The sequence below is a fragment of the Pelophylax lessonae genome (genome assembly GCF_965119305.1).
Source record: "Pelophylax lessonae genome assembly, chromosome: 7".
In the NCBI taxonomy this organism is placed as follows: domain Eukaryota; kingdom Metazoa; phylum Chordata; class Amphibia; order Anura; family Ranidae; genus Pelophylax; species Pelophylax lessonae.
In genome coordinates, this window is record NC_138774.1 from 276,908,349 (window position 1) to 276,928,723 (window position 20,375).

The 20,375-nt window shown below is 46.4% G+C and overlaps 1 protein-coding gene across 1 annotated transcript in view; it reads left to right on the forward strand.

Moving 5' to 3' along the window:
* The window catches only part of GPR107 (G protein-coupled receptor 107), a 168,366-nt gene that overhangs the window by 139,764 nt on the left and 8,227 nt on the right, over positions 1-20,375 (forward strand). The window contains exons 16-17 of the mRNA XM_082264241.1: positions 9,609-9,692; positions 15,165-15,292. Of these exons, the coding sequence (XP_082120367.1) occupies positions 9,609-9,692; positions 15,165-15,292 (212 nt within the window). The remainder of the gene's footprint in view (positions 1-9,608; positions 9,693-15,164; positions 15,293-20,375) is intronic.

Sequence of the window (20,375 nt, forward strand, 5' to 3'; positions counted from 1 at the left end):
TGGAAAATACAGTAAAAGCTGAATATCAATAATGGCTGAATACACTGGCTCAATATTTTATAACATGCATGTAGTTCCAGTGAACATTGTGCCTGACTTGACCTCTGGAAAGGTTTAACCCCCCCCCTTTATGACCAGGCCATTTTTTTTTTAAATACGGTACGATTGGTTTTTCAAAAATTATACAGCTACAGACTATGGAATATTTTTATTTATTTTACTTGTAATGACCAGCAGTTATTATTAGTAGTATTAATATTATAATTAGAGCAGTGACTTTTAGCGAGACTGCGTTACCGAGGCGAACATTCTGACACTTTGGGGACTATTGACACTAATCAGTGCTAAAAAAAACTGTCACTGTACTAATGACACTGGTTGGGAAGGGGTTAAAATCAGGGGCGATCAAAGGGTTAACTGAGTGCCTAGCCAGTGATTTTATTACAGTGCGGGAGGTGCTTTTACTAGAGGATGCATGGATCCATATCCCTGCTTTCCAGAGACAAAGGATCCATGCCTTCCCTTCTGTCAGAACGACAATCTGCCTTGTTTGCATAGGCAGACCGCTATTCTGCGTTCTGCCTCTCTGCTCGATCATCGGCGGGTATCTGCAGACATTGAATGATCACAGCTAACCACTAGCGGTGCAATGGGTGCTTCCTACCCGGAAGAACCAGATCACGGATATATACGTGATTTGGCGCACAGGTGCCAAACTGTAGCAGTAAAACTGCTATAGGGCGAACCTGAAGTATTTAATTTAGTGTCTGATTATATGGAGTCCAGCATTAAACACACTTTCACACGAGCGTACTGTTGAATACACCTGTGCAAAGGGCCAAATTTACCCACAGGGGAGGCACAGGTGTTCGTGCTGACAGTCTGTGCTTAACGTGCAGGGAAAGGCTGGGTTCACACTTGAGCAATGCGGGAACCACAGCGAATCCTGTGCGGGTTTCTGCATCACATTTGAATCGCAGGCAGTTCACACTGCGCTCTGCAAACTGCTGTGGGTGTCAATGTAACATTTATGACACCCCCAAATTGATTCGCAGAATGCAGTGTAAATTATAGAATCGGAGGTGGAGGTGTCTTTTGGGCACGGGCTGGCAAAAAGCGCCTCCTGCCTCATCTGTTTTATCAGATCCTGAATCTAATTTGGCCGCTGCAGACTTGGGTCACCCTGCTGGGTCTGCGACCACGTGCCCTGAATCCTCAGATAATGAGGAGGATTCCTCTACTTCTGCAACTTTGTACGAAAAGGCACTGGTGGACGCACTGATTGTAACTGTGCATGAAACCTTAAAGATGGAGGACACAGCTGAAGCTGTGGCGGAGGCAGCGCAGGTTCCCTTTGGCATTCACAAGTCATCCAGAGCGGAAAAGGTGTTCCCTTTCCTCTCCTACTTTGACAGAATTGTCTCTAAAGAGTGGGGACGATCAAAGCATCCCTTGGGATCCCTAAGAAATTTTGCTAGGCGATACCCCTATGAGGAGTCCCTTCTTAAGAAATGGACTGTTTCACCTGTGGTGGACCCTTCAGTTTCCAGATTAAACAAGGTAACCTTGATTCCGGTTGAAGAGTCCCCAGCATATAAGGACTCGGGTGACAGGAAGGCAGAGGCTGTGGTCCGCAATATGTGCACCCTGGCTGGTTCGGCACTGAGGCCGATATTCACCATTTCCCTGATATTGCAGACTCTGACCGAATGGGCTAGGCTTTTACACCATGACCTGGAGGGGGAGTAGCTCCCCCCTGCCTTTTCTGAGCTGGTGGACCAGCTGGTCCAGAGGCTGCAGTTTATCTATGATGTCTCTTTGGATGCGGCTCCCCTAGTGGCTTGGCTCTCTGTTTCAGCAGTGGTCCTTCAGCGTGTCTTTTGGCTTAAATTCTGATCTGCGGACCCGACTTCTTAAAAGGCCTTGACTGATCTTCTATTTCAAGGAGATCCCCTGTTTGGTGCTACCCTGGATGATGTCATTAAAGGTCTAAAAGGCGGGAAGAGTACCTTTCTTCCCCAGGTTACTAAGGGCAAGGACCCTCGTCATAGACATGGGCCCTCCTTTCTCTGCTCATAAGAAGTTTTTTCGTCCCTCAGGGTCGACTGACAAGGGACCGGCCACCTCTGGAGGATCCAAGCAAACTTGGTCTGGCAAGTCAACAGCTGGCTTCTCCAGACCCGCGGACAAGGCCCCTTCAGCATGAAGGTGTTCCCTCACCCATATCTGGGGTGGGGGGGACGTCTTCGCTGGTTCCAGGACCCGTGGTCTCCCCTGGTACAAGTCAGGTGGGTCCACAAGGTCATTTGGTCCGGCTACAAGATCGAATTTCGTTCTTACCCTCCGGTAAGGTTCTTCCTTTCAAGGTGCGTCTGTCCCCGGTCCGCTTACAGGCTCTTTTTAGGGCGTGCAAGACCGGTCCGCTTACAGGCTCTTTTTAGGGCGTGCAAGACTTTTTTACTTTAAAGGGTGATTGTCCCGGTTTCCAACTTCAGAAAATTTTCAGGAGTTTTACAGTCCCCAGGGAGGATGGCGAGGTGCGTCCAATTCTGGACCGCAAGGCGCTGAACTGCTTTGTGCGGGTGCAGAAGTTCAGAATGGAGTCCATTCGCACAGTGGTGGCTTCCCCGCATCGGGAATTTTTCTTGCCTCCATCGACATCAAGGATGCTTACCTTCACATTCCAATATGTGTCGGTCTCCACTCCAGTGCTTCCTCTGCTTTGCCGTGGGAGAGGAGCATTGGGGGATCGCGATACTGGGCCACTTGGACGGCCTCCTTCTGAGAAGCAGAGTCTCCTACTGCTCTTGTGGAAAACCTGGAAATCACCATAAGAGCTTGAGGGTGTTTGGCTGGATTCAGAATTTTCAGAAGTCTGCTCTGGTTCTGTCCACAAAGCTGGACTATCTGGGTCTGACTCTGGACTCAGCCTTAGCCAGAGTGCTCCTTCCTCTGGACAAACTCCAAAAACTGCAGGCTGTAATTTGTGTCCAGCAGATGGGTATCCCTCCGGACTTGCATGCGGGTGCTTGGCCTGATGGTGTCTTCGAGAGGAGTCTGTTTTTCACCGTTCCATAGGAGGTCCCTGCAAGGGAGATTCTGGCCATTTGGGGACAAGAATCCACAGTCTCTGGACAATCAGATCCGGCTGAGCCGGGGAATGAGAGTCTCCCTGATATGATGGCTTAGTTCTTCGGCTGGGAAAATCCTTCCTTCCCTTGTATTGAACAGTGGCCACCATGGATGCCAGCCTGTCCGGTTTGGGAGGCGTCCTCGGCAAAATTGCCACTGAAGGGGTCTGGACACTGGAAGAGTCCAGACTACCGATCAATGTCTTGGTACTCTGATCGATCAGACTGTGCCTGGAACATTGAACGGATCCTCTTCCGGGATATCCAGTGCACATTCAGTTGGATAATGCCACAGCTTATATCAATCACCAGGGGGGCACAAGAAGTGTCCTGGCGACTCTGGAGGTAGCCGGCAATCTAAGGTGGGCAGAATGGTTTGTTCCAGCCCTCTCCGCTATACACATCCCCGGGGTGGAAAACTGGCAAGCGGATTACCTCAGTCAGCAGGCATTGGACCAAGGGTAGTGGTCCCTTCATCCGGAGGCGTTTCATCACTTGTGTCTCTAGTGGGGTATTTCGAGGTGGATTTGTCGGCATCCCGGCTCAACAGAAAGGTGCAGAGGTTTGTGGCTCGGTCAAGGAACCTCTGGCAGACGCCATAGACGCGCTAGTGGCCCCATGGGGGCAGTATCATCTGATTTTCGCCTTCCCTCCTCTCAATCTTCTGCCAAGACTTCTACGCAGGATCGAGGCAGAAGGGATTTCAGTCATCTTCATGGCCCGGGCTTGGTACGCTGATCTAGTGCGGCTGTCGGCGACGTTCCTTGGAAGCTTCCTCTCAGGGAGGATCTGCTGTCTCAAGGACCAATCTCCCATCCTGCTTTAGTCCCTGGCTTTGACGGCTTGACTGTTGAACACCAGGTGCTGATGGATAGAGGTTTGTCTGAGTTGGTGATTCCAATGCTGTTAAAAGCTAGGAAATCAACCTCTAGGAAGATCTACCATCGTACATGGAAGACGCCCATTGCGTGCTGTGAGTCTCTTGGGGTTCATCCTCGCTCTTTTTTTGGTGGATCGGATCTTGACCTTCCTTCAACGGGGGGCTGAGCAGAAACTGGCCTTCAGTACTATCAAGGGTCAGGTGTCAGACTTGGCGGTCTTCTTTCAATGGCCCTTGTCACATACTCCTTGGTGCATACTTTTCATTAGGCAGTTAGGCACTTGACCTCTCCAGTGCAGTCTCGGTTGCTGCCTTGGGACCTCAATTTGGTGCTCTCAGTCCTCCAGAAGTCTCCTTTTGAAAATCTTCGGAAGATTCCCCTGCTTATGCTGTCCCAGAAGGTGGTGTTTTTGGTGGCTTTCGCCTCTGTGCGCAGAGTTTTTGGAATTGGCGGCGTTACCTTGCCGTTCACCTTACTTGGTGGTTCACAGTGATAAGGTGGTTCTTCGCCCCTGTCCGTCGTTCCTTCCTAAGGTTGTCTCTCATTTCCATTTGAATAAAGACATTGTGTTGCCTTCCCTGTGTCCCAGTCTAAAACATCCGAAGGAAATTGCTTTGTATTCCTTGAATGTGGTCCGGGCGATTAGGGTGTACCTGACAGCTACGGAGTCTTTTAGGAATTAGACTCACTATTTGTGCTTATGCTTGGGACCTGGAAAGGGTTGTCCGCTTCCTCTGCGACCATTTCTAGATGGATCAGACAGACTGTGGTTCGGGCCTATTCCATCAGGGGTCAGGTTCCTCCTTTCCCTATCAAGGCACACTCTACTTGTGCTCTCAGTGCCTCCTGGGATTCCGTCATCTGGCGTCAGTGACGCAGGTTTGCAAGGCGGCCACCTGGTCGTCGGTGCACATTTTCACAAAGTTCTGTAAAGTGGATGTGTTCACATCTGCAGATGCTTCCTTTGGCCGCAAGGTTTTGCAGGCTGCTTTTTAGAGGACCTGGTCCTCTTTGAGGGTGTATTGTCTTTTCAGGTGAGCTACAGTTTTTTTGGTTGAGCTCCTGTTTACCTGGTTGGCTATAGTTTAGCCTTGGGAATTTATTTTTCGCTGTTCCCACCCCTCATGTTTAACACTGCTTTGGGACATTCCAATGGTTAAGAAGTTTAGGAGCTGTGTCTGCCAATGAACGAAAGAGAAAATGGGATTTTTGACTTACCATAAAATCCAATTCTCTGATGTTGCATAGTTACACAGTAGGTGAGGTTGAATAAAGACAATAGTCCATCTAGTTCAACCTGTGTAGGTGTGTGTGGCCGTAATCATCTCACATAGCCCTGAATGTTCTGATCCTTGAGATGTAGGTCTAAGAGTCTTTTGAAAGTCACCATACTACCCGCAGAAACCACCTCATGTGGTAGAGAATTCCACAATCTTGTAGCCCTAAAAGTAAAGAACGCCCCACGTTGCCTGAGGTTAAAGAGGAAGTAAACCCTCCTCTGACACTTTTACCTATAGGTAAGCCTATAATAAGGCTTACCTATAGGTACTGTAAATATCTCCTAAACATGTACCGTTTAGGAGATATTTACCTTACATGCAGCCAGTGACGTCACTGGTGCATGCGCTCTAAAGGAACGGCCACTGGTGCCGTTTCTTCAGAGACCCGTGCCGTGACTGTCGGCTCCCGCGTGCGTGCGCGGGAGTGACGTCACCGCGGCTCCGGGCAATCAGATGGCCGGATGCCGCGATCCCGGAAGACGGGCGACTGGACATGTCGCCCGTCATAGAGGTGAGCAGACGGCACGACGGGGACTCTTTCTAAGGTAAGTATTTCATAATGAGCTAGTATGCGATGCATGCTAGCTCATTATGTGTTTATCTTTCAGCTTGTAAAAAAAAAAATAAAACATTTAGCAGAGTTTACAACCTCTTTAAAACACTTCTCCTCTAATCGCATTGTATGCCCTTGAGTCCTCATGCAATCCCTTCGACTGAACAGCTTTTTTTCTAAGCTGAGATCCCCATTGAGATATTTATAAATTGCTATCATGTCCCCCCTCAGGCGTCTCTTCTCCATGGAGAATAAATCAAGCGATTGCAGACGCTCTTCGTAATTAAGGTCCTCCAATCCCCTAATTAGTTTAGTTGCCCTTCTCTGGACTCATTGACAGATGATGTTCATTGACGGACACAGCACCCACCCCTCTGTGGAGTTGTAATTCTTCTGACACTGCTTGTAACAAAACGGGAGTACCTATAGCAGAGAGAGGGAGTTATACCCCTTGGGACTGCCCATAGGCGAAGCTAAACTTTTTTTTTTTCTGCCTAGTGTCCTTCTCCTGTAGGGGGCAGTATAACCCAATGGTTAATAGGATCAGGAGCTGTGTCCGTCAGTGAACATCAGAGAAATGGATTTTACGATAAGTCAAAAATCCCATTTTCACACAATGCTCAACTACTCTGCAGAGTGCATGAGCATCATGGGAAACATAGTTCCAATACATCTGGGGTGCCAAGGTTCACCATCACGGCCCTAGTGTATTAGGGATATAAAGGGCATGAGGAGTGTGCTCCCCTACCTGAAAGTTCTGTGCTGTCAATTTGGAGCCTGCTGCAGTAAATAACAAACCATGTGAGGTTTTCTTTGATATGTGGGCAGTTACCAGGAACGGAGGCACAGGATGTATCCATAAGGATAAAACACTGAGTATTTAATACTTTTCTACTTTTTTTACAGTAATATTAAAAGGTTCTGCATTAGAGAGAATGTGGCCAAGCCTGTAATGGTCACTGTGTGATCCATTCTATTCTGCTCTATTTGGCTCTTTGATTGGATAATGAGCCTGCCCATCAAACTCTGTAGCCACTAGGGTAGGCGGCAAGCAAAGCAGGAAGGTGTAAATTTTAGAGCAACCATTACCAACCTGGTCACTTTTATTGATTGATTTTATTGGCTTGTTGATTCTACTAGTCCTCCTGTGGTGACCTAATTTCCTGTGCCAGATCAGTAACACCATGGTCCTCGGCACTGTGCCTCCCCATTAAGCTCCTTGGTGACATTATCCTCCATAATACTGTCGTTGTCGGCTGCAAGATAGTGCTAATGATGCAAAGAGCATTAACTTTCTGCTCTGCCCATCCTCCTTTTATTAGAGCCTGCCCACTGCATGGACAGGAAGAAGTACTTTTAAAAGAGAAGTATGGGTCTTCCTTTTTACTTCAGAATCATACCCACCTTGGTGAATGGCAGCATCTGTCCCCTGGCGCCTCGCAGACTGAGAACCGAGCGATCAAACACCGCTGACTGTCAGTGTCCACTCTCTGCCCCTCTGTGCTCACTGGATTTCTCGGCTGTGAAGTGGGTGGGAGCTGCCTGCTTAGGCTCTCAGCAGCTTACTGTGAGGCTGAGCCAGGTGCCAGTCCAGGCATGAGGGCAGATCCTGACCATATGGTTGCGATCCTTCCTGAGCCTGGATCGGCTCTGTGATGTCAGCCGACAGCCGGCTTTAGCTGAAAACGGGTCACAGCAGTGCAGATCGAACTGCTCTCCTAGGATCCACAGCAGAAGTACTGCCAAATGAGCTATGGCTATACTTCTCCTTTAACCTGTTGATAACCAGGCCACGTACAATTACAGCGGGGCGTCGTCTCCTCTGCGCAGAATCCCATATCTGTACGTGATTCTGCACTTCTGGGTCTTGGGCACGCATGCACATGTGCTGCCGTCGACCTGCTCCCACTGTCATTGGACACAGTGGGAGCAAATCAGCGGGTACGACAGACTCGATGTCCCCCCGCACTGGTGCTTCTTAGTGAGAGAAGCAGTACAGCAGTCTTCCTATGTAAACCAGGCAGATCGTCGTTCTGTCAGTAGGGAAGGTAGTGATCTTGTGTTTCTGCTAAGCAGGAACACGGCTCTCTGCCTTCCCACAGTACAAGCACCTCCCTACACAGTTAGTAAGCATTCCCTAGGCACACATTTAACCCTTTGATTGCCCTGGGTGTTAACCCCTTCCCTGCCAGTGACAGTACAGGGACAGTGCATATTTTTAGCACTGATCACTGTATTAGTGCCACTGGTCTTCAAAAAAGTATCACTTACTGACGATTTGTCCGCCGCCATATCGCAATCCTGCTATAGGTGGGGTAATCTAGTGAAAAAAATAAATATATCCCATCGTTTTTAGACGCTATAACTTTTGCGCAAACCAATCAATATATGCTTATTGGGATTTTTAGTTACCAAAAATATGTAGCAGAATACATATTGGCCTAAATTGATAAAGAAATTTGAATTTTCCATTTTTTTTTTATTAGATATGTTTATGTGGATTTGTCACTGCATGCTTTCGTTAGATCTGTGACTTGTATATATTAAATCTGTTACAACCAAGTATTTCTCCCTGTGCAGGTTTTCTGTAAGGCCCCTTTCACATGGGCTTTCCAATCAGGTCCGCCTGAAACACTAATTTAGAATGATGATAATGAAACAGTTTTTCAGGCAGACTTGATCGGACACTCCATGCACCTCGGTGGGGCAGCGGATGTCAGCGGTGACATGTCCGCTGACACCCGCTGCTATCCGATCTGATCCTGTCCTTGAAATCCAGACGAATGGTAACCCTATTTTCCATCTGTCTGGAGGATCGGATGAAAACGGACAGGCGGTCCATTTTCATCCGATCTCCCCATAGAGGAGAGCGGGGCTCTGACAGGTCTCTCTCTGCCCAGTGAACGGAGACAGATCGATTCGGAGTCAGCCGGGCGGAACGCCCGTGTGAAAGGACCCTAACAATGACCACTGAATGAAAGTTTATTTATGCATAATGCTGGCCATCTGGCAATTTAAACCACCTTCTTCAATCAGCTTCTTCAGCCCAAAAACAATCAAATGGATCGATGCAGCCTACCAACACCCCTGCTGTCCAGATATAAATGTAAACTGTCTGTAGTAGGTTGACTTGATTTGTCTCATCACATTTGTAAAAGCAGGTTGAAAGTGCCTCCGGTTGGCAGAAAACGGCAGTATGTATGGGCAGTATAAAAGATAACGATTTTTCTGTTTATTGGTGAATTGGGCATCTGTTCTGCATTAGTTGAGCTGACATACAGACAAGCTCTCCTGTGATTCTTTGTCACATACAAGCTATAAATGTGACCCGCCTTACTTTGCTGCTAACACCCACCAGATCTTTAAACTGAGCTGAGGATGTTACTGTCCCCTGGTGAATGAGAATTGATAGCTGGCTAGGCGGGTGGATGAATAGATGGTCGGCTCCCACAGTAATTGCATTAGATTAATCTATCCTGGAGATGGCCTTGGGTGCTTGAGATGCAGACATAATAACCTGCAGCTCACAGAGTGATATATTAAGTGGGTGCCATAAATTCCTCTCAGCCAGATTAATCCCAGATCTGCAGGCTGACATGTGTTTCGCAGAGATGGCAGGTTGCTGTCAAGCGGAATCAGGAAAAAGGGGAGGGCAGTTTTGGAAAGACGGCTCTGCACGCCAAGTGGTTTGCAGTATACAGAGAGAATAGGCCTCAGCCTTCTAGATAGCATATCTCAATTTTCCCACTTCTTTCTGTCACAGATTGTCTGCTTCATCTACTTCACCCGAATCATCGCCATTTTCATCAAGGTCGCAGTCCCTTTCAAATGGAAATGGATGTACGAGGTAAGCCAAAAATACAGTGTGAACGCTGCTGGCCGGCGAATGTGGTTAAGGTGAATTGTAGGCCTTTTTTGCTTTCTAGTATTAAATAGTATTTCTCTTTCATTCATTGATGGATGCAGCGCTCAATAAATTATAACTAGTGGGTTATATTGCCTCCTCCAGTAGTAGGACTAGGCAAAATAAAAAACACCTTTCTACACCCATGGGCTGTCCCCAGCTTGGTATATAACCCCCCTGTTCTCTAGGTAATCTTTTTTTTTTTTTTTTTTTTTTAATCTGTCTAGTCAGGAGTAAGGACCTAGGCTCCCGGCTGGGATCTCTGGTCCTTGCAATTTTTTCTCCTTCTTTTTTGCGGGGTCCAGTAGGTGGTCCATTGATGGGCCCTCGGTCAGCGGCCCTCCCCTGATTGTTACATCAGATCCTGAAATTGTTTTGGCCTCCACGTATGCGAGTCACCCTGCTGCGTCTGCGTCCGTGCACCCTGAGTGCTCATATAGCGATGATGATTCCTCTGCTCCTTTAGCTGCGCATTAAAAGTCACTGGTGGATGCACTGTTTGTGTCAGTGCGCAAAATTTTAAAAATGGAGGTTGTGGCTAATGCTGCGTTGACGGCGCCGGTCCCTTTCAGCACCCACAGTCCCTCCAAAGTGGCGATGGTTTTCCCCTTTCTGCTTACTTTGACAACCTTGTCGCAAAACAGTGGGGTTGTCCACAACCCAGTGCTTCCTAAGCTTTTTTGCCCTGCGGTATCTTTATGAGTATTAACTGCTTAAAAGGTGGACGTTCCCACCTATAGCAGACTCGTCGGTTTCCAGGTTGAATAAAGCTACCTTCATTCCGGTTGAGGAGTCCCCGGTCTTTACAGATCCAGCTGATAGGAGGGCGGAGGCTCTGGCCCGCCATATGTTCGCTGTGGCTGGTTTGGCAGTTCTTTCCTTAAAAACTGGACTATCTGGGTCCGACTCTGGACTCGGCTTGAGCCAGAGTGTTTCTTCCTTTGGAAGTACTCCAGACATTGCAGGAGACAATTCAGCTTCTGTTGTTCAGGAGACGGTCATCCCTCCAGGCTTGCATGTGGGTGCTGGGCCTGATGGTGTCCACCTTTTGAGGCGGTCTGTTTGCACAGTTCCACACAAAAGAGATTCTGGTGAAATGGGACAAGGATCCACGGTCTCTAGAGGTGGCTTCGTTCTCTGGCGCTTCGACAGGGAAAGTCATTCTCCCCTTGTACTGGACGGTTGTCGCCAGGGATGCCAGCCTGTCAAGGTGGGGAGAGGTCCTCAAAACAGATGTGCTAAAGGGGTCTGGACCAAACTGTCGATTAATGTACTGTTCAGACTTGTCTGGCTCATTGGACAATTTGTCTTCAGGGGTGTCCGGTACAAATTCATTCGGACAAGGCCACAGCAGTGGCCTATGTCAATCACCAAGGGGGCGCAAGAAGTGTCCTGGCAGCTCGGTAAGTAGTAGTAGGCATTCTGATGTGGGCTGCCAATTCGTTCCAGTCCTCTCAAACTCCTGCCACGACTAGGATTTCGGTCATTCTAGTGGCTCCAGACTGGCCTCACTGGTCTTGGTATGCTGATCTGGTACAGCTGGTTACCGATGCTCCTTGGGGACTTCCTCTCAGGAAGGATCTGCTGTCCCAAGGACCAGTCTTCCATCCTGCTTTACAGTCAATGGCTTTCGTGGTTTTTTTTCTAATGACATTTGGCCACACTCGCTGGTGCGTACCTTTGTTCATGGTGTGCGACATTTGGTTCCTTCAGTGTGGGCTCCGTTGCCGCCCTGGGATCTGGTGCTTTCAGCTCTACAAAAGCCTCCCTTTGAAAATATTCTGTAGCTTTTGCGTCTTTTGCTGTCCCAGAAGGTTGCCTTTTTTGGTGGCTTTCACCTCTGCGCGAAGGGTGTCAGAATTGGCAGCAATTATCCTGTCGTTCACCTTATGGTGATTCACAAGGATAAGGTGGTGCTTCGTCCCTGTCCATCATTCCTTCCCAAGGTGGTCTCTGACTTTCATTTGACTGAAGACATTGTGTTGCCTTCCCTGTGTCCCAGGCCTAAACATCTGAAGGAAATTGCCTTGCATGCCTTGGATGTGGTCCGGGCAATTAGGGTGTATCCGCCAGCTACGGAGTCTTTTAGGAATTCAGACTCTCTATTGTGCTCATGGACGGACCTCACAAAGGGTTGTTCGCTTCCTCTGCGACCATTTCCAGATGGATCAGAAAGACAGTGGTTCAGGTCTATTCCTTCAAGGGTCAGGTTTCTCCTTTCTCTGTCAAGGCGCATTCTATTAGGGTGTTTAGTGCCTCCTGAGCTTTCCGTCATCATGCCTCAGTGACGTAGGTTTGCAAGGCGGCCACCTGGTCGTCGGTGCACACTTTTACAAAGTTTTTATAAAGTGAATGTGTTGTCATTTGCGGATGCTTCTTTTGGCCGCAAGGTTTTGCAGGCTGCTGTTTAGAGGACCTGATCCTCCTTGAGGGTGTATTCTTTTTCTGGTGAGCTCCAGTTGTTAATGGTAGAGCTCTATGTTACCCAATTGGCTATGGTTAGCCTTGGGAATTTTTTTCTGATGTTTTTCCGACCCCTCATGTTTAACACTGCTTTGGGACGTCCCATTGATTAAGAAGAATCAGGACATCTGTCCGTCAATGAAGGAAAGAGAAAATGGGATTTTTGACTTAACGTAAAATCCATTTCTCTGATGTTCATTGACGGACACAGCACCCACCCCTCTGTGGAGTTGTAATTCTTCTGATTCTGCTTGTAACAAAACTGAGTGCCCAGAGCTGAGAGTGGGACTGCCCATAGGCGTAGTCTAGCTTTTTTCTTCCTAGTGTCCTACTCCTGTAGGGGGCAGTATAACCCAATGGTTAAGAAGAATCAGGAGCTGTGTCCGTCAATGAACATCAGAGAAATTGATTTTACGGTAAGTCAAAAATCCCATTATTTACAACATTTTCTGACAGAAACTAACAAAAACTTTTTTTTTTACCTAATTTTTCATTTTGCAGCCAAAAAAAAAACCCAGCAGTGATTAAATACCACCAAAAAAAAGCTCTATTTGTGTGAAAAAAATGCTAAAAATGTTGTTTCTGTAAAGTGTTGCATGACCACGCAATTGTCATTCAAAGTGTGACAGCGCTGGAAATTGGCCTGGGCAGGGAGGGGGTAAACGTGCCCAGTATTGAAGTATAAGTCCCATGTTTCAAAAGGACGTATGTAGCCTGCATCTAGGGATGATCAACAGTCCAGAAAATCGCTGGCTGTGAAATTACCTACAAACATCAGTAGACCGCTATGGCTACTGTCCATATATCATTTTGCACAGGCTTCCTATCTGCGGCTGCCCACACACACCTGAGCTCCTGGCTGCGGTTATTCACAGCATATTTGCTGCACCATGGCCAATTTGGCCACGTGAACAAGGCCTAAATTTATGTGCTGGAGCAGCTTCTTCAGGAAGGTGATCCGCACAGAGGGCTTGCACAGTACCTTTTTCAGCGAGTAGTTCTTTTTCTTTTATCTTAAAAGCATTACAGTAAAGAAGTGAAAATTCCTCCAGAAACGTGACATTTTTAACCCTTTGTCAAGCCTGAACTACTGTCAAGCCTGTACTGTATTCCATCACCCAAATACCTAGCACAAATCATGAGGTGACAGCAAGATTTAATGTCCACTCAAAGGACCTGATTTAAGCGGGGGGGGGGGGGGGGGGGTTGATATTGATAAGACCCCATTATTCACAAAGACTCTTCCACTCCCACTCTTGTAGGATCATATTCTCGATATGATCCTACAGCTTTACTGTAGGATAATGCCCTCTTCTTGCGATGGGCCTTTAGTACCTAAAATCTTCATTCATTCACTATTTGAGCTGAACTTCTGGCAGATGTAAAAACACCACCTAATGTGCTTTGCGGTTTTCTTTAACCGCTTTAATACCGGGCACTTTTACCCCTTTCCTGCCCAGGCCAATTTTCAGCCATCAGAGCTGTCACACTTTGACAATTTCATGGTCATGCAATACTGTACTTTTTTGGCACAAATAAAGCTTTCTTTTGGTGGTATTTAATCACCTCCTGGACTTTTTTTTTTTTTTTGGCTAAAAAAACAAAAAAAAAACGAAACGAAAATTTTGAAAAAGAAATTAGTTTTGTTAGTTTCTGTCAGAAAATGTTGTAAATAAATGTTAATAATAATAAATGTTGTAAGTAATTTTTCTTCACTGATGTGCGCTGATGAGGCTGCATTGATGGGAACTGATGAGCAGGCCGCACTGATGGACCCTGATATGCCACATTCATGGGTGGCATTGAAAGTCAGCATTGAGTGCCATTATTGATGGGCACTGATCAGGTGGCACTGATAAGGGAGGCATGAATATGCCGCACTGATGGACCCTGATATGCGACATTCATGGGTGGCATTGAAAGGCAGCATTGAGTGCCATTATTGATGGGCACTGATCAGGTGGCACTGATAAGGGAGGCATGAATATGCCGCACTGATGGACCCTGATATGCGACATTCATGGGCGGCATTGAAAGGAAGCATTGACTGGCATTACTGATGGGAACTGATTGGCAACAATGATGGGGCTGTACTGATGATCAGTGCCCTGATTACCTGTATAGGTCTCCCCAGTGTGAGGCGAGGAGAGCCGATAAAGGGCACTTCTGTGTTTTACATGTGATCGGCTGTGATGGGACACAGCCAATCACATGGGTAAAGAGCCAAGGTCGGGTGTCACGCTGCAGGCACGCAAGAGCGGTGACACTGGGACGATGTCATATGACGTCGTCCCAGGACGAGCGGGAACCTGCCCCCTTTTCTTTTTACTATAAGGCGGGCGAGAGGTGATTAAAAACAATATCTTGCTAGCAGTCTAATGTTATACCACACAACAGCGCTCTGGGAAAAGGAAGGGCAGTAGTAGAAGCCAATTGGAGCTCTAAAGCATGTACATGTGCTGACAGGAGGCGGGAGCACAGCCTAATTTTGTGGTGCATCGTCATTGTCCAATTATCAGGCTGCAGACAGAGAGGTGACAACATTGCAGTAAAGCTATTGGAGAGAGGTGATTTCACTCTCCTGACTTTGCTGTGTTCATCTTTCCAAAGCTTGTTAGAAAATATGTAAATCTTCTAGATTGTAAGCTCTTCCTCTAATTCCTACTGTATTGAATTGTATTGTAACTGTATTGTCTTCCCTCATAATGTAAAGCGCTGCGCAAACTGTTGGCGCTATATAAACCCCTAAATAATGATAATAAATGATTAAGTCAGACAGTCCTGTATTTGCTAGGGAGGAATGTGTTCCTCCTCTGAGAAAATTGCTGATGTTGTTTAGAGCTCAACACCTACTGGTGGCAAATGGTAGATATTTACTGCTTTTTATTAACTATTGAATATAGTAAAGAATACAATATATGTAAAAAAATTATCAATTTGTGGTTTTCGCAGCTACTTGATGAATTGGCCACGTTTGTCTTTATTGTGTTGACCGGGTACAAATTCCGACCAGCATCAGACAACCCATACCTTCAACTTCCACAAGACGAGGACATGGATGACCTGGAAATGGAAGCTGTGTAAGTAGAAAGGAGCAGAGATGTTGAAGCTGATGGGTGACTGTTTATAAAGCGCTATTCTGCTACAAGCAGTTCCTCCTACCACAGCTCACTGTGAATTCATACTATTAGTTCTCTACAGCTGGTGTTCAGAATGCCTCCAAAAATGTAATTTTCCTGCTTGTGTGAAGAACTTTGCACTAATGGCACTTTCCACTGCAAGTACCGGCTCGGCTCCACTCGGCCCTGCTTGGCCCGGTTTGGTTCTCCACTGCATGGTACCGTATGGTACGGTGTTGGAACAGTTTGGTACGGTTTGCTTTTCCACTAAAGTAGTAAGTGGGTGGGATAACAACGATTCTCTGACCAATCAGTGGCTAGTAGTGACAAACAGTCAAGGCTGCATTCAAAATATTGTGGGATATGGTACCGGTACGGCCCTCTTGGAACCACAACCGAGGTGGTACTGTTTAAGCGAGCCGTACCGTTCGGTTCCATGTAGTGGAAAAGCACCGCTGTACCGAACCGTTTCTAACACCGTACCATGCGGTACCAGCAATGGAAATGCGCAAAAGCGAGCCGAACCATTCGGTTCCATGCAGTGGAAAAGCGCCATAAGATACAAGTCAGGTTTTAGGAATCATCTGCAACATAAATGTCATTGTTGGCAATAATTCAGACTCGCATGACCCTAGGCATCAAAGTTTCTTCAGATATCTGGGAGCACTCTATGAGACACAGAGACGGCAGGTGCGATGTCACAGAATGCTCGCTTTATTCAAACAGTAAAGAACGTTTTATAGAGAGAGTAAAAGGGGGAAGTCCCTTTCCAGTAGATTATACATAGAATTGATACAAGAATAGCAGTTTACCATTACGTTCTTCAAGTCACATACTTACATATTAGTTGATTAAAATAAGGCATAGTTATAATTGGCATTACATCAGACTTGGTCTAAGGGTTAAGGCATAATTAGTTACTTCAAACAGGCTTGCTCGAAGGGTCAGTTTGACCACAAAGCGGGGCGTCCTGGAAACTTTCAGTGCCGGTTCACACTTGTGTGGTTTGCGAGATTGCATGTAATTCGGAGCGCACTGCTCCTTCATTACATGCGATCTCATGTGCGGATACGAGTTCAGCCATACACTTTGTATGGCTGAATTCGCAGCGCATCCGCAGCAAACTCGCACATGAGGCTTTTTTTGAGCCGCATCAGAATCGGATCACACAGTGGACCTCCTCTGTAACTCTAAACTGGTAACCTGTAGAAATTTTTAAAGTGTCACCAATGGGGATTTTTAAGTACCAATGCTTGTGCGCAATTTTGAAGCATGACATGTTGGGTATCTATTTACTCGGCATAACATTATCTTTCACATTATAGAAAAAAAATTACTGTTTTCTTATTTTTTAATTTAATAAAAGTGAATCTTTTCCCAAAAAATTGTGTTTGTAAGACAGCTGCGCAAATACGGTTTGATAATAAACATTGTAATAATCTCCAATTTATTCTCTAGGGTCTTTGCTATATATATATATATATATATATATATATATACATATTATGGCTGGGCAAAAAATCGATTTAATCGATTTATCGATTTTGTGATGTAAAACGATTTTTATTTTGCAAACTCGAGTTTTTTGCCACAATAGTTTTTTCGGACTTTTCCGTGTTTCGTCCTTGTGCGTTACCATAGCACGATATGAGCCAGCCCCCGCCCCGCGTAACCGACAGTACACACACACTAGAGGTCACTCAGGGGCCCCCATGGCCTGCATGCGGGACACTTACCTGTACAGGCGGGCCGCCCTGGGCTCCAGCCAGCTCCCAGTCCACTGCACACCGCACAGCCAGGCCCGGGAACCGGCCACAACACACCGAGAACTCCCCAGTAACCGGGCCGCTGCCATCTCTGCTCAGAGTCTACGAGAATTGAGCCAATCAGCGGCCACCGCCAGGCCTGGATGTGACGTCAGCTGCCGGGAGAGGAAGCGGGTGGTGCGTCTGAGGGGAGGTGGGGTTATACCTGTACAGGGGCAGTGATAGGTACAGAGACTAGCCACACCTGTACAGCGCTTCTCCTCAGTCCTCCACACAGGTGTGAACTTTCCTCCTGTTAGCCTTCCCTCCCTGCTTAGCGCCCCTCATTCCACACAGTTCTTGTGCCTTACCATAGATATGAGCCAGCCCCCGCTGCGCGTATCCAGAGCCTCATTTACTTTGTTTTGGGATTCTACGCGTTTTAACTCTTGAGGACAATCCTAGCAATAAAGTTGCACTTTTGACACTATATCTGATGTCTGCTGTCATTTTTTAAGTGCATTGAAAAAGAAATCGAAGATTTTTTTTTTTAGGCAAAATCGCCCAGCCCTATATATATATATATATATATATATATATATATATATATATATATATAATGTGTATGTTTGGGGATTCTAAGTAATTTTATAGCAAAAAAAAAAACTGATTTTAACTTGTAAACAACAAGCGTCAGAAAAAGGCCCGGTCTGCTGTCCAAAAGTGCTCCTTCATCCAGAGTGTAGGCACTCTAATAGAGGAGGAATGCTACTGGCAAGATTACCACATGACAGCAGAGGGAAAAAGCTAAAAAAAAAAAAAACGTAAATAATGCAGCCACCACATCGAATGATTGGTTATCTGCAATATATAAAATTTTTGGTTTTGGGTTCATTACTGGTTTAATATTTGTTAGACCCAAATCCGCCTTTTAGCACCTGTCTAAATCGGTTTTCACGTTCCTTTATTTCTTTGCTTCCTTCCATTTTAATTTCATTTTTTTTCCTCATTTTATATATAAAAACTGTAAATAACACAGCGCGCTGAAATATAATAAAGCAGATTGAAAGAGAATCTTACAATGTATTAGTTTAGTCAATTTATTGCTCATGGAACCTGTAAATCAGGGAGGTACCTGCTGTTTTCCAACAGGCTGTTTGGTAATTGAGAACATAGACGAGGCAGAATAACAAAATAAGATTTATGTAATGATTAGTAATTTTCTAAACACACAAAGCACTTGCTAGCTTTTCAGAATCGCTATAGAAGAGAGAATTGCTGGAAGAATCCATGATGGGAACCTGTAAACACTGGAGCTGTTAATCTAGCTGAAATTATAGAATTTGAAAAATATAATCGGATTGTTCACCCCACTGATTATTCTTTCATAAGCAGTTGTGTTTAGTGTGATGTCATCAGACCTACCCCATACTAATAAATAGTGCGGCATTTTATTATTTATAGTCATTTATGAATCAATTCCTATTGATCCCTGCATACCAGATAAAGAGAGCACATCAGAGTTTTTCACTCATCAGCTGTGTAGTGGCTATATGGAGGCATCCATGGAGCACACATAGTTAAATATATCTGTTATAAACCTGGGCACTTCAAATTAAGCATATGATAAACAAAATGTGTATGCAGAGGTTACTTTCAGTGAAAACCACTTTCAAAATTATCAGTAATTTCTGTGATTTAGGATCTAATCCTGACATTTATTGTATAAGCCCACCTTCTGAGCCCCCATATTGGTAAGTCTCAGTTCACACATATGCGATGCGGGAAACCTGCGAATCCACTGTGGGTTTCCACATCGTATTCAACTCGTAGGCAGCAAATCGCTGGGGGTGTGACTGCAAAGTTTACCACACCCCCAGATCAGTTTGCATATCGCAGTGCGAACTGTCAGTTCGTACATTAATCGGATCCCATAGGTGTGAAAACCCATGCGATCCAATTCTGGTCCGGACCCAAAAAAGGGTCTCGTGCGAGTGGTGTCCGAATGCGATCTGTATGGCTGAATTAGCATCGAGCAGACATCGCATGTGATTTGCAGGGCTGTGCGCTCTGAATCATATGCAATTTGTCTGTGCAATGCAAATTCAGCCATACAGATTGCATGGCAGAATTCACATCACATTAAGACACAACTCGCACGGGACCCTTTTTTGGGTCCGGACCAGAATTGGATCGCATGGGTTTTCACGCTGGTGTCAATCAAAACTCATGGGCCACCGCTGTGTCTTGGCCCATCAGCAGAGAGAGTCCCCGACATCGCTAGAAAGAGATGGGGCTCTGGTAATTATTAGGGGGCCAAGGAGGCTGCTACACCCAGAAGGTTTTTCTCTATCGCTCATTGACAGACGTAGTCTTCTTGATTCTCAAGAGCTGGGTTATGTTGTCTCCGCAGGAGTAGGACTAGGCAGAAAGACAAAACGTTCTGGCTCCACCTTAGGGGCAGTCCCTGAGGGTATATCCTCCCTCTCTCTGCTACAGGGAATCAGTTTTTTTCTGTCTAGTCAGGAGTAAGGACCTAAGTTCCTTGCTGGGATCTTTTGGTCCTGGCAAGACTTTTTTTCTTTAAGAAAAAGACATTTTTTAGGTAGTTTTCTCCAGTGTTTTTTCCTGTGAGATCTTCAAGCAAAAATGCCGGACTGGGCGACACTTGTGGTCACCCCAGCCGGCCTACGAGCGCGCGCAGACCATGGCATTGCGCTTGGTCGGCCGCGACATATTCAAGTAAGTATGCGGGGCCGGGCGACGGGCTGGATGTTGAGATCCAGTGGTCACCCCGGTTTCTGCCTACGAGCGCGTGCAGACCAGAGCTCCGCGCTGGGTCGGCCGCGACGGAGTCCCAGTGAAGGGACTGACTTTGCGAGTTAAAAGTCTCGCTTGGACGCCAGGTACCAGAGAGTCGAGGCGTCCACAAACCCCCACCCCGGTGGAGAGGGTATTGTGAAGAGAGGGTGCCTGTCGGTTCGGTATGGTGAGTAAACGTTCCCTTTTTTCCTCATTATGAGGCAGTATATATTATGGGCCCCTCCATATATGGTCAGTATATATCTGATACTTACAAGTCCCCCTTGTAATACAGCATGTGTTTGTGGGAAGTGGACTTGGTTCAAGAGCTAACACTCTACCCAGCAGACTGTAACATTACAGCAGACATAGGAGGTATAATCCTACCTTATGTGCAGTGTATCTCTGTAGATCCATATGTCACCTCTTAGCAGAGTGCAGGTGGATGTGCTGGGAAGACGATATCGGCGGTCCGCCGCCATTTTGCCGTAGACCGA